This window comes from Bubalus kerabau, chromosome 4 (assembly GCF_029407905.1).
Source record: "Bubalus kerabau isolate K-KA32 ecotype Philippines breed swamp buffalo chromosome 4, PCC_UOA_SB_1v2, whole genome shotgun sequence".
NCBI classification, from domain to species: Eukaryota; Metazoa; Chordata; class Mammalia; order Artiodactyla; family Bovidae; genus Bubalus; species Bubalus kerabau.
This window is the reverse complement of record NC_073627.1, coordinates 10,617,224-10,631,254: the sequence shown is the minus strand read 5'-3', so window position 1 is coordinate 10,631,254 and position 14,031 is coordinate 10,617,224. Positions and strand designations below refer to the sequence as shown.

The following is a 14,031-nucleotide window of genomic DNA, read 5'->3' as shown; positions in this document are numbered from 1 at the left end:
TCATTTTTAGTGCACAGAGGACCATGACCTCACTGGGCAGGATGTGGGGCTCACGCCATGGTTTTATTGTTTGGGTATATGTCTCATGTTTCTGTTGCATGGTTTTGTTGCTAGACCATGTGGTTCTTGGTTTGTCGTGGTTCTGACGCATTGGAAAAGACCCTGATGTTGGGAAAGACTGAAGGCAAAGGAGAAGAGGGTGGCAGAAGATGAGATGGTTAGCTAGCATCTCTGACTCAGTAGACATGAATTTGAGCCAGCTCCAGGAGATAGTGGAGGACAGAGGAGCCTGGAGTGCTGCAGTCCATGGGGTAGCAGAGTCGGACACGACTTAGAGACTAAACAACAACAAACCTGCTTTCTTGAGCAATCATTAACTTATAGGGGTCTCCCATATTTTTCCTTTCACCCCTTAATGGAGTTAACTATTTAATTACCTACTTTGTCCCCTTTACTCTGTCCCTGTCAAAAGGATTGAAATTTACAGTTCCTTTTTGTTTAAGGAATCTTCAGGGACAGAGGCCAGGCTAGAGGGGACACGTCGTAGTTGACAAATACCCCAGTCACGGCAGAGACCAGACAGGGAGTCAGGGATTCGTGGCATCCACAACATCGCAGGCCAGTCTCCCCGGCCCTGTTTGTGCAGGCAGCCACCCTGCTTCCCGGATGACCTGTCCCCACCCAAGGAGTCTGGGAGATGCAGAGACAGCCTGGTCTCAGCACAATGAATGTCCTTGGGCTAGATTTAGAGACAGACGGCTGAGTCCAACCACAGGCAGGAAATTTCATTTCCAGACCTTCATCAAATTCTTCTTTCCTGACTCATTACATTCAAAGCACATTTTATTTTGCAAACAAAGCGGAGAAGGCCTTCCAGCAGAGGCCTAGCCCCCAGGGCCCAGGTCTCTCTCTCCCTCCCGTGAAGTTGGAAGTTAGGCTTGAATCTGCAGGCAAACAGGACATTGGTTGGTGGAAGCACAGAGCCTGTGGGAGGGCTGGCACGTTTCAGTGAGAAAGCCATCGTCTTGTAGCTTTTTGCTGGTGTGTCAAGTCCCATTTACTACTTAGGGTCCTTGACTTTCACCTTGGAGATACTGTTTTCCAGTATGAGATATTATAAACCAAGTGATTGAAGAGGAAATTACTCTAGAACACAGTTAAATTTTTTTTTTTTTAATATTTCAAAAGAAGTCTTTGTCCTTTTGAGAAGGAAATACTATTTCCAGGTCTCGGGTGGACGTTGAGCTGTAATGTTTTGGAAGCCGTTGGAGGGATGCTGGGCCTCTTAAAGGCAGCCTGTCCTTGAACGCCCCCAGTCAAATACAAAGTGCGCCCGAGTGGCCAGCGTGATTGATGAGCAGTTAGTGGAGACAAGGACGGTAGGGGAGGGACAGGGAGAGGCCACCAGCCTGGGACTGCCCCTGGGGCCTCACAGGACCTCTCCTGCAAGGACAGCAGGGGACATCCGAGGTCTGTCCCCCGAGGGAGATGGTCAATGTGAACAAGCCTGACTGTGAGGTTTTTGGGGTGAAAACTGCTCCCAGTTCTGGGCCCTTCAAGTATAGTTCTGTTATGAGCCCTGCCACACAGCAATGGCACTTTTCGCTTAGTCCACCCAAAGTTCTAGTTTGTCAGCAAGTATTCTGCCACAGCGGGGCTTCCCTGGTGGCTCAGATGGTAAGGAATCCACCTGCAATGCAGGAGACCTGGGTTTGATCCCTGGGTCAGGAAGATCCCCTGGAAAAGGGAATGGCTACCCACTCTAGTATTCTTGCCTGAAGAATCCCATGGACAGAGGAGCCTGGCAGGCTACAGTCCATGGAGTCGCAAAGAGTTGGACGCAATGGAGCGACTAACACACACGCACACATTCCGCTACAATGGGCGGCAGGCGGCCAGACTCTCCTCTGCGGGGCACTCCCCTCCCGGGCCAGGTTTCTATACCTGCCCCTACTTGGAACCAAGGAGGAGCTGTGAACATCTGAGCATTTGGCCCTGACCCCTGGAGGTGGCAGAGAAGGCAATGGCACCCCACTCCAGTACTCTTGCCTGGAAAATCCCATGGACAGAGGAGCCTGGTAGGCTGCAGTCCATGCTAAGGGTCAGACACGACTGAGCGACTTCACTTTCATTTTTCACTTCCATGCATTGGAGAAGGAAATGGCAACCCACTTGTGTTCTTGCCTGGAGAATCCCAGAGACGGGGGAGCCTGGTGGGCTGCCGTCTATGGGGTCGCACAGAGTCGGACACGGCTGAAGCGACTCAGCAGCAGCAGCAGCAGAAGTGACTTAGCAGCCTGGAGGTGGGGCCAGAACCCTGAGTTCGGGCGGTTTCCCAGGTGATTCCATTGCGCAGCCACCGGGAGAAGCAGTGTTTTCAAGGCCCCCACTCCGCATGTAACCGGTGGGCTTGTTGAAGAGGACTCAGGCCCTGGGGGTGGGTTCTCCCCAAATAAGTAGGACCAAAATGAAAGGAAATACAGGAGGGCTCCATAGCTAAGGAGAATTGGCTGCTTCAAATGGATTTACTCCAAACAGAGACCAAAATTCTACTCCAAACTGGTGGTTCTCAACTTGTAGAATGCATTAGACTCTCCTGGGACTTGTTAAAATTCAAATGGCTCCCCCTGCCCCCAAATTTCCCGCTTCAACAGGTCAGGGTGGGCCCAAGCACCTGCATCCTCAATAGGCTCCCAGGGCATGCTGATGCTGCGAGTCCAGGGACCCCTTGTGAGGACCACACTCTAAAGAGTGGAACAAAAATTAAAGGCTTGCTTGAAATGGTTTTTTGTTTGTTTTTAAAGAAAATGACAGGGTGTTTATCTTGGGTGTCCCTGGTGGCTCAGATGGTAAAGAATTTGCAGGCAATGCAGGAGACCTGAGTGCAATCCCTGAGTCAGGAAGATTCCCTGGAGAAGAGAATGGCAGCGCAGTCCAGTATTATTGCCTGGAGATTTACGTGGACAGAGGGGCGGTGGCAGGCTACAGTCCATGAGGTCGCAGAGTCGGACACGACCAAGTGACTAACCCTTTCACTATTTTATCTCACGTTTAATAAAGAGATCGCAGGTGCCATCAATTCTTAGGCTAAATTAAGTGTGTGTGTGATGAGGGGAGGAGAAGGCGGGGGGTGGGCAGCCTGGGACACTCCCGGGACTTGGCTGGGTCGAGACAAGGCCAGCGCGTGTCAGAGGTGCCCCGGCATCCACCGCAGCAGTTTGGAAGGGGAGCTGGCAGGAGGGACCGGGCACAAGTCCCAGGCGAATCGGAAGTGTAAATGCCTGACATTAGGTTTCAAGCGGCAAGGCATCCACTTCAAAAGATGTCCATCCTGAATGAACATGTTGCCAGCCGCGTGGCACAGCCACGTGCAGAACATTCAGGTAGGATGTTCTGCCTCCTCCCACACCGCAGAGACCCAGGAGGACCCGGGTAACCAGGTGCTAGTGACCCCACCTCTAGTTTCCTGCACCCAATCTCTCCCTCTCATGCATCAGTTAGCCCACGAGGGACCCCTCAAAAACGCACACACCCCTCCCTCAGACCCTAAGAAAGGCAGAGCCTGGGGTCACCTCTCTGTCTCCTGCACCCACTCACCATGTGGCCCTGGGCATGCCCTGTATCCACCAGGACCTGTGAGTGATAAGTCTTGCTCCCCCTCCTGCCAGACAGAGTCGTGGGGAGGGAACTCTGTCTGGAGCCTGAGACACAGCTTGGCCTGCTCCCCAAACTCAGAGCCCATCCTCGGGCTGAACTCGGGCAAAGGCTCTTTTTGACCAAACTTTAGGCAGGTTTCCCCAGGCTTGGTTCAGGACCTGCCTAAGCCGGTCCTGGCAGAGAAATCCTGTGATGTCACCTCCTACCCTTGGCATCGGAGCAAGCTCCTTCAACCTCATCTCTGATGTGTACTCCTCGGCCTGCCTTTAACAAGAATCACCCTCCCCTGGAGCCTCCTGTTAGCAATTCTCCACCCAGGGACTCCACACGGCTCCCTGTCTGGAAGCCCCCAGCTGCCTCTGCTGCCCTTGGAGGTGAACACAGGTTTTTCCTCTATCACAACAGGGCTGAATAAGGTTCAATCACCTCTCATCAGCATCGTGCTCCTTTGACCCTGAGGCTCATCAGTCAAACATGTGTTTCCACGGGCAGCCCCGCCCGCCACCCCCTTCCTCCAGCAAGCAGAGGCCTTTGGGCTGCAAAACCCTCCCACTAAGCCCTCTGCTTCACAGCCTGGCTGGAATCTGGGCATGTCCATGCCTCACGTGGGGTGTCCCCCTGAGGCTCACTAGGCAGAGACCTCCAGGCCTCCAGGGTGCCTGGCCTGGCAGTGACGTTCAGAAACCTTGTGAGTCAGAGACATCTCTCAGGCCACCCTGCCCGCTTCGTGAAGCCTGAGGTCCCTGCTGGGCCAGCTTGGCTGCGGGGTTCTGCTCTCCCTTCCTGCCCAAGGCCAGGGGCAAGGACGCGCCTGGACAGAGGGCAAAGCCGCCCAACCTCCTGGCCCTTTTGGCGGGAATCCGGCCTGAGGACGTGGAGCAGTGCCAAAGCAGGCACGAGGAGGCTGCGTGTGGTGGGGACAGCGACGAGACCCAGATGGCCCGGCCGCCCGCCCAACGCAAACATCCCCAGCTGAGGAAAATCGTCCTGCCAGTTGTATTTAATGATGGGTCACGACAGCGGAAACTTGTCTTCCAAGTTGATTCAGCAGGAGGAAGCGCTCCCTGGGGACTGTAAGTAGAGGGTGAGCTGTTCAGCTCGCCCTCCCCAGCTGTGACTGTCAAAGGAAGTGAGGAAGCCACGTACCTCGGCAGGTGGCCCTGGAGGGGTGGACGCGGTCAGTCACCCACTGCTCAGCCCCACATGCACTTCCCAGTCAGGAAGCTTCTCCCGCTGCCTGGCATTTCCCAAGGGCCTGCTGTTTCCCCCACCATGTGGACAGAGCGAAAGCTAATGCTTCCACCTAGAACCCCGGGAGTCCTAGCCTGGTTTCTCGGCTCAGGTGGGACCTCAAGTGAGACCCACTGGGAAGCATCTTTCTCCACGTCCCTCCTGAGTCTCTCCTCCATGCCAGGCAGGGCGTCCACCCCGAGCCCCAGGCTGTTTCACAGCTAAAGGCGGGGTCTGCCTGACTCCACTGTTTCACCATCTGACGTTTGTTCCTTTGTGCCTTGGGATGCATGCTCCCTGGGGACTACAATTTTGGTGGAAGTTGGACTAGTTAGAAGTTTTCTTAACACCAAAAGCATTTTGTATTGGGGTATAGCCCATTAACAATGGTGGTGGTAGTTTCAGAGGAACCAGGAAGGGACTCAGCCATACATATACATGTATCTATTCTCACCCAAATCCCTCTCCCATCCAGGCTGGCAACATAACATTGAGCAGAGTTCCATGTGCTATACAGCACAGACCAGTTAGAATCTTGATCTAGGGTTTCAAACCGCTCCTCAGAAGAGTAATGGGACTTAAAGGAGAGAAGCGTTTCACACTCAACTACATTAGGGGAAACACTGGGTTAGATGAGGTTAGACAGCCTTTGCAGCATGACTTATCAGAGTCTCCGTTGCTTCAGTGATGTTTATTGAAGGTCTCCAGCAGACCAGGCACAGGGCCAGGTCCTGGGTGGCAGTGCTCATCAAAAGGGATGGGCTCTAGGAATGGGGGAAGCGGATGACTGATGCTTAATTAGTGCCTGGCTGATTGCGGTTGTCATGGTGACACAGAGCAACACGGGGTGCTCAGCAGAGATCGAGGGAGTGAACGGTCCAGGGGAGACCCTGGCCGGGAAAGATGTCGTAGCTTGGTGTCTGAGGGTGAGGAGGAGTGCACAGGTGCAGGATTCTGTGCGGGGCTGGAAGGCCCTCAGGGGAGCAGGTGTCTTGGAGGAGGTGGAAGAAGGCCAGGGTGGCTGGAGCATGAGGGCAATCGTGTCAAGACCGGGAAGTGGTGCAAGCGAGCTGTTGATGGGTTTTAAGCGGGCGTTGGCGTGACAGTTGTCTTTTGAAAGGTGCTCTGGAGGATGACTTGCTGGGGACGAGAAGTGGTGTGGAGAAGGAGAGAGGGTGTCCGTAGACCAGGGGGTTGGGGAGGGGGTAACAGCAGCTTAGACCAGAGAGCAGTAGCCATGGAGGTAGGTGGGCCAGTCCAGAGATGTCAAGGAGGCAGAATCGACTGGTGTCAACAGTGGGAACCAGGACCCTGCTGGTGCTTCAGCTGCTGGTGGGTCAGGAAGGTCTTGCCCTTCTCTGAAAATTTATTCCCAAGTATTTCAATCTTTTTGATGCTATTGTAAATGGGTAATTGTTTTCATTATCAGGTTTCAGTGAGTATGATTCTAGTGTGAGTCAGGATACATGTTATAATGTCTATGTGCCTGTAGGAAATGCAAGGTGTATAATAGCCAAGATAATGGGGAGGGAATGAAACAATAAAAATTAAACAAAAGAGGCAAAAAAAAAAAAAGACAAATAAGCATGTAATAAGACAATAGATTTAAATCCTGATACATTTGTAATTTCATGAAATGAAAATGAACTAAATGTTCAAGTTCAAAGGCAGTTTGTTTGGTCCTAGAGCCTTTCCCACTGCAGTGGGTGATGGGCAGTTTTTCCTTTACCACACCACAGCGGTCACTCAGGTCCTAAGAAAGTTCTAGAATCCCAGCTCCCATGAGACTTGCAGAAGTTCCATGGCAGTTGGCATCCCTCGAGGGACGGGAGCCATTTCCTTTACTGGTCTGAAAAGAGCTGCCAATCGCTTGGCTCTGCTAGCTACCTGAGGAGCTGTTTGCTGTCAGCTGGTGAGTGGGCAAGACTTGTGCTCAGGGGCAAAGCTGAGGGGGCTCAAGAGGACAGAGGTGGAGCCCAGGTGCTGGTGGCCAGTAACCCCGTTACCCTCCCCACACCCCCACACCCGCTGGAAGGTGCCCTGTTCCCTGCTCGTGGCCAGTCAGGGTTTGGAGCATCCCTTTAAATTTCACCCTCACAAGGAATGCCTCGTTTGTTTTGGTTCTTTGGGGCTTCAAGGGGGTCCCCCCCGGCTCTCCAGTTAACCCTGTCCCTACAAGAGAGCTAGACGGAATTCCCCTAGAGGGAATATGAGCGGCAGTCCACGGGAAAATCCCTTTATAGGCACGTGATGGGGGTTGGGGGGCGGAAGAGACGCTGAAGGGCAGGGCAAACGGGGTACACTATGGCTGCTGTTAGGATGGGGAGAATATGAACTTCACCCGCTCATCGGGCCCGCCCCCTCTGTCCGGCATCCTGGGGGAGTGATGTCCTCTTCCCGGGATCTTGCATCCAGGCCCTCTGTCACTTCGTTCCGTGACATTTCCCTTCCCCACCCCCTCCCCTTCAGACTCTGTTGCGATGAGCCTTGCCTTTTCCCCAGGGCCCATCTCGACCTTTCCCAGCTCATTAGCTTGATGGTCACAGTGAACTCAAGCAGACACACTGCCTGGTGGCCCTGCTCCACGGTGATACCTACAGCCAGGCAGAGGGCGGCTGTCCCACTAGAGCAGGACACAGGCTCCTGGTACCCCCACCCCACCCCCCAGCTGGAAGCAGCGTCTGCACGACGATCCTTCTTTCTCTCTCGATGGGTCAGAATGGGCATTTCAGATGGTTCCAGTGATGGAAGTAAAAGTGAGGGAAGTAAAGATTCCCTAGGAAGTGGCCACTGCCTCAGTGTCTGTTCCCGTAACAGGTGTAAGCTGATGTCAAGATGACAATTCCCCCGGACGTCAGACTGGAGTATATGGAGAGTGTCGCCTCCCTCGTCCTGAGGTTCAAGCCGGACAAGTGGAGTAAAATGATGGGGACAGAAGAGAACATGGCTCTGTTCACCGACTTCTTTGAGAAGCCAGATGTTCTGGTTCTGGTGCTGACGCTCAACCCTGCCGGCATGATCATACCCTGCCTGGGCTTCCCGGCCTCCCTCAAGTCCAAAGGGATGTACTTCATCAAGAAGAGACCCGAGAACATTGGCAAGGACAACTACAAGGAACGCCTGGTCTACGGGGACATGAGCCCCACGCCTGTGGACCAGCTGATCGCCGTTGTGGAGGAGGTAGATGCACCCAGGCCTCGGGGGGTCGGGGGGAGTGGGGAGGGCTCAGGAGGAACACCACCTGCTTCCCATACTTTGTATGAGTGGCCTTGAACCCTGCTAATCAGGGGTGGGTCCACAGATCAACATCCACGTTGCCCAAAGCAGGTCAGGTATTAGAAAGCTCGGGTCCGGCTGCCCTGGCCACCGAGACCAGCCTGCTTTCTAACAAGACCTCCGGGTGATGCTGTGCGCGTGAAGGCTGAGTGGCCCTGGCCATCACCTGTCTCTCTTGAAATCACTAGACCCTCCATACTGCCCTGGGGACAATCCCTGCCCACAGCCTAAAAAGGTGTGGGCCATTCGAGATGCAGTAGAAGGGTTTCCCAATTCTGAGACTTGGAGCAGAGAAAGGGAAAAGCAAGTGCTGTCTTACACGTCTCCCCACCATCCTGCCGCCTCACCGTCGGCAGGTGTGGGAGGTGCAGCCTGCTCTGGACCGTTGGACCAGCCAGAGTTCCAGTGACTTAGCTCTCCTAGGCATCGCTCAACTCGTCTGTGAGATGGGGGTAGTGGGCATCCCCACCTTGTACAAAGTCGGGCCACAGGGGTAGCTCAGTCAGGACCCAGACCGACCTCCCCTCACGTCCACTGAGATGGCTGGCATGGCCCAAAACTGGTCGTTCAGTTGTGTCCGACCCTTTGCAACCCTACAGACTGTAGCCCGCCAGGCCTCTGTCCGTGGGATTTTTCAGGCAAGAATCCTGGAGTGGGTTGCCATTCGTTCTCTATGGTAACTTCCCGACCCAGGGTGAATCCATATCTCCTGTGTCTCCTGCGCTGCGGGCAGATTCTTCACCCACTGAGCCATCAGGGAAGCAACCCCTGACAAAGCACCAGTTTGGAGGCTGCAAGTCCCAGATCAACGTGTGAACAGGGCTGGTTCTGAGTCCTTTCTCCTTGGCTGTGGATGGCCGACTTCACGTGTGTCCTTATGTCTTCTAAGGACAACAGTCATACTGGGTTAGGGCTCCCCTTAACTACCTCTTGAAAAGCTCTCTCTCCAAATCCAGTCACATCCTGAGGTGCTGGGAGTCACAGCTCCCACATGTGAATCTGGGGGGCACAGTTCAGCATATAACAGCACCCCCAGGCAGCAAGGAACATCTACCTTCAGCCAGGAGTGTGTGCTCTTGTGGCAAGAGTGTGGAGATGGCTTTGCCTCTACAAAGACACAGGTGCAGGGGGACCTGCCTGGTGATCCAGTGGTTAAGAATCTGCTTTGCAACACAGGGGATTCAGGTCCAATCTGTAGTTGTGGAGCTAAGATCCTACATTCCGCAGGGCAACTAAGCCCATGCGTTGCCAACATGCCACTGAGACTCAATGCAGCCAAATCAATCAATCAGTATTTTTTTAAAAGAACTTGAAAGACACAGGGGCTGGGAGACTTCCCCAGTGGCTGAGAATCTGCCTTGTAACCCTGGGGATTCGGGTTTGATCCCTGGTTGGGGAGCTAAGATCTCCCATGCTGCCACAAAGATCCCACGTGCAACTGAGACACCAGGCAGCCAAATCAATCAATCAGTATTTTTTTAAAAAGAACTTGGAAAAAAAAGCCCACGGTGGGGGGGCTTTCATCACTGGTCTCAGCACCTTGACCGGCCCCACCACCTTCTTCAAAAGAAGGGCTCGGCTCTCCTGGGTCCTGGATCGCCAAGGACCCCACTCCTCCTGGGTGTCCCCCCACCCAGGTGAGAAGGCTCGAGCAGAGCCACAGAATCCTGTCCTTCCAGGTCCTCTACTCCCTGTTAAACCAAAGTGAAAACATGAGCGGCTGGCCCCGCGTGGTCTCGGAGGACATTGTGAAGCAAGTCCACAAGCTGAAGAACGAGATGTTTGTGATGAGCGGCAAGATCAAGGGGAAGACCCTGCTGCCCATCCCGGAGCACCTGGGCAGTCTGGACGGCACGCTGGAGTCCATGGAGAGGTCGGGGCCCGGCCGGGGAGCTGGAGGGAGGGGTGGTTCCTGAACCCTCAGGGCAAGCTCCCCACAAGCTGGTCTTGGTGCTAGTGAAGGCCAGGAGGGCAGGACTGCGCCTTTAGGTGCTGAGTCTGAGACGGGGCATTGGAGCCCCCCAGGCTCCGCTAGGCAACGGCTGGACTCCTGTGCTCCAGCTACCCCTCCATCGCACACGAGCACTAGACCCTGATCACATGGCATGCCGGGAGCATCACGTCATCTGGGGTCACACAGGAAGGGGGTCCCCAGCTTTAGGGTGTGGGCAGTGAGGGGCGTGGAAGGGGTTTGCAGCAGGTGGCGGCTGCACTCTGAATGGAGGCTGGGGCTGCCCAGAGACCCCCAGAAGCCCGAGGACCCCCAGGTGTCACCTTGCCCCTGCCCGAGTGCCCTTTGCAACGGCATGGTGTGCGCAGCTCTCGAAGCTGTGGCAGTGCCCGCGTGCTCCCTTACTCCCATCAGAGGGCGAGCACTCCTGCGGGGCTCATCACACAGGCGGGCCCTCTAGGCCCCCAACACTCGCCCTGTGGTGACCCGATCAGAACTGCCCAGGAGCCGTGGTGCAATATGGATTTTATTCCAGAGCTGGCTCCCCTCATCCTCTTTCTCGGGGGCAGCAGTACCCTGGGCAAGACCCAGTGTTGTCTCAGGCTCTGTCCTGGCCGAGGGCCATTGGGGTTGGAGCTGGAAGAAGCCTGCAGGTGTAACTGAGAGCATCCCCCACCTGCCCCCAACCCTTGGCTCTGCAGGATCCCCTCCTCCCTGGACAACTCGCTGCTGCACGCCATCGAGACCATCATCATTGACTGGTCCCACCAGATCCGGGATGTGCTGAGCAAAAACTCGGCCCAGGCCCTGCTGGATGGGCTGCACCCCCTGCCCCGAGTCGAGTTTGAGTTCTGGGACGCCCGGCTGATGAACCTCAAGTACATCCACGAGCAGGTGATGGCTCTTCTGCCCCCGGTGGCCAGGCACCCACAAGAGTCCCAGCCTTCCCGAGGGGACCCGGGTAACCCAGATGGATCCCTCAGCGCCAGCCTGGGGGTCAGGCAGGCTTCATCTGGGGTCTGTTGAAAAAAAAAAAAAAAAAATTGATCTCCTTTGCAGCTCAATAGGCCCAAAGTGAATAAAATAGTCGAGATCCTGGAAAAAGCCAAAAGTTGCTACTGGCCAGCCCTGCAAAATGTGTACATGAATGTTACTGAAGGTGAGCGAGTGGCCCTGTGAGAATGTCCCCCCTCCACCAGAGGAAGGTGTCAGCACCTCCTGGGTGGGCCCCTTGCCGACCCTGGGGATGGGACGGGGTCTGCCTGCCCCCATCAGCAGTTTCTTGGAGTCCCGCCTTTTGAGGGGGCAGGTGTCTGTAAACACACTGAGCTGCCCGTCACCATTTCTCGCCATCAGGGATGGGGGCTAGTTTCCATTCCCGTGGGGATGAGCCCCAGTTCTTGTTCCACGCAGGCCTGAAGGAAGCCAACGATATCGTTCTGTACCTGAAGCCCCTGCGTATCCTGCTGGAGGAGATGGAACAGGCCGACTTCACGGCGGTACATCAGCTAGAGAGGGTCCCTTGGCTGGCTTGGCAGGCTCTGGGCTTGTGTCTTAGGGCAGCAAGGGGCTGTGGGCTTCCTGGCTGTGATCAAGCACAAGTACTGAGTGGGGGCATCTCTTCTTGCCCTTGGAGTTCCCCCCTCCTGGAGCCGTGTGGAGTGGGGAGCTGAGGTGCTGTGACCAAGCGCCCGCCCGCCTGTCTCTCCCCAGCTCCCGACCTTCATCACCAAGGTGCTATACACCATCTGCTTCATCTGGGCCACCTCCGAGCACTACAACACACCCTCCAGGATCATTGTCATCCTGCAGGAGTTCTGCAACCAGCTCATTGACATGGTAGGCCCCAGGCCCCAGTGCCTTACCTCCCCCACCCCCAGCATTCCCCTCCCCCATCCCACCCTGCATCCCAGTCCATGTTCAACCAGGCAAAGATGTGGGTGCAAGAATTTTCAGGCTCCAGGCTAAGGCTAGGGCCCCCTGGGTGGCCACCCAGGGTTCTCCCAAGACCTGGGCAGAGCCAGCCCAACCTGCCTTATGCTGGGAGGGAGGAGGAACGAAAGAGGGGCTGCTCACCGAGTCCCAGCACCCCAAGACTCAGCCGGGGGCTTTGAGGGGTTTATCTGCTCTAACAACACCCATTCCCTTTCCTTCTTCCATTTCACAAGCACACGTTACACAGCCTCCAAGGTCTGAGTTGCAGCTTTGGGCCCTGGGCTACCAGAGTGTGTGAGAATCAGGCTCATGGTCCTGTCTCCCGGCCTAGAGGGACACAGTGGCCCAGGGTCCCGCAGCCAGAGCAGGACTGCATTTCTGGACCCCTCATCATCTGCCTCCAGAGTCTGGTGGTGCTGTGACCTTGGCCTAGGCCGAGGGGCCCCACAACTGGACCTGGGTGGGCAGACCGGCTAGGCCACGAGCCTGAAGGACAGCGGGTGTGTCAGAAGAAGTGGTCTAGTGGCCTGGGGTGGGGCAAGAGGGTTGTTTTAACCAACCATGCAGCTTTGGACAGTGCACCTGGGTGTCACCCCTCTGGCTCAACTTGGGAACGTCTTCCCTTCCGCCCAGACGCGGACCTTCCTGAGCCCCGAGGAGGTGCTGAAAGGCCTGCAGGGGGAAATTGAGGAGGTTCTGAGTGGCATCTCTCTGTCCGTGAATGTCCTGAAGGAGCTGTACCGGGCCTATGACTTCTGTTGTGCAAACATGAAGCTTTTCTTCAAGGTACAGCCTGGGTTGTGGACAACGGATGAAAGGAAATAAGTTGGGGTGATGTGGACCCCATGGGACCCCATGGGACCCCATGGACCTGCCTTTTCTCTCTCTTTCTCCTAGGAGAACAAGGAGCCGGTGCCTTGGGAATTCCCTTCTTCTCTTGCCTTTTCCAGAATAAATTCCTTCTTTCGCCGTGTCCAGACCATCGAGGTAAAGGTGGAATTTGGCTCCCCTCCCTCAGGAGAACTGCGTCTTCTGTCCCTGTCTTCCTTGCACATGGGTTCCCAGGAGGGAAATAAGTCACACCCAAACATCTATGTGACAGCTTTCCCAGGGGGAAGCCAAGTCACTGGGCTGCCCCCACCAGGCCCAGAGCTGTTAACCCAGAACAAAGCGGTCCATTTCAGTTGCTTTTCCCTTTTCTCCAGCCTTCTGTCCACAAGCAGGTTAATGACAAGTTCATTGACCTGGGTCAGGAAGCCAGCAGGCCAAGGGAGAGAGTGAGTGGGACTAAGCACAATGGAGGTTTTCAGAAGGACCTTATTTGGATACATGGAATGACACGGGATACCTGGAATGACGCAGGACAAATAACATGGGACAATACATGGAACAAATAACACTTTTAAAGAGGTTCAGAACAGTTTGCTCTGGGGAGAAGAGGTGAGAGGTGAAGCCATGTGTAGGGCAAGAAGGTTTTCCTTCTTGTTTTGTATTCTGTAGGGGATCTCTTTTTTTAGATATGCTTTGTACACATGTTACACTATTTAAAAAAATAAAGCAGGGTTGAGGGGTGGATCCTAGAACCACTGGGCAATGATTTTTTGAGGGATGTTGTCAGCTGGGGCTCTGGGAAGGCCTCTATGGTTCCCATCCACACCATCTGGGACACAGAGCAGGAAACCCCTTGAGATGCCATATCTCGGTCACAGAGTGTTTCTTCATGCCCCAAGGCTCCCAGCCCGAGAACTTGAGGGCCCCAGCTGAGTTTCTGGCCAAATAGCTGCTGGTTCCTACATTGTAGATTCTGAATCAGGATGGAGCTTCTGGGAAAAGAGGGGCTACTGGGAAAAGAGTGGGTGGGGGAAACGGCCATGCTGTCCACCCCTTGCCCGATGGGCCATGCCAGCTGTGCCATCCGCCTCTGGTGTGAGAGGCCCAGAATGCGGGGCATGACAACGCTGTTACTTTCCAGTAGGTTTGCT

The 14,031-nt window shown here is 55.0% G+C and overlaps 1 protein-coding gene across 1 annotated transcript in view; it reads left to right on the top strand.

Moving 5' to 3' along the window:
- Positions 1–2,898: 2,898 nt before the first annotated feature.
- Positions 2,899–14,031, top strand: part of DNAH17 (dynein axonemal heavy chain 17) — a 98,537-nt gene continuing 87,404 nt past the window's right edge. Inside the window, exons 1-10 of the mRNA XM_055575270.1 lie at positions 2,899–3,383; positions 4,063–4,834; positions 7,705–8,067; positions 9,843–10,036; positions 10,816–11,008; positions 11,174–11,273; positions 11,528–11,613; positions 11,828–11,953; positions 12,683–12,835; positions 12,947–13,036. Of these exons, the coding sequence (XP_055431245.1) occupies positions 7,723–8,067; positions 9,843–10,036; positions 10,816–11,008; positions 11,174–11,273; positions 11,528–11,613; positions 11,828–11,953; positions 12,683–12,835; positions 12,947–13,036 (1,287 nt within the window). The 5' untranslated portion in view covers positions 2,899–3,383; positions 4,063–4,834; positions 7,705–7,722. The remainder of the gene's footprint in view (positions 3,384–4,062; positions 4,835–7,704; positions 8,068–9,842; positions 10,037–10,815; positions 11,009–11,173; positions 11,274–11,527; positions 11,614–11,827; positions 11,954–12,682; positions 12,836–12,946; positions 13,037–14,031) is intronic.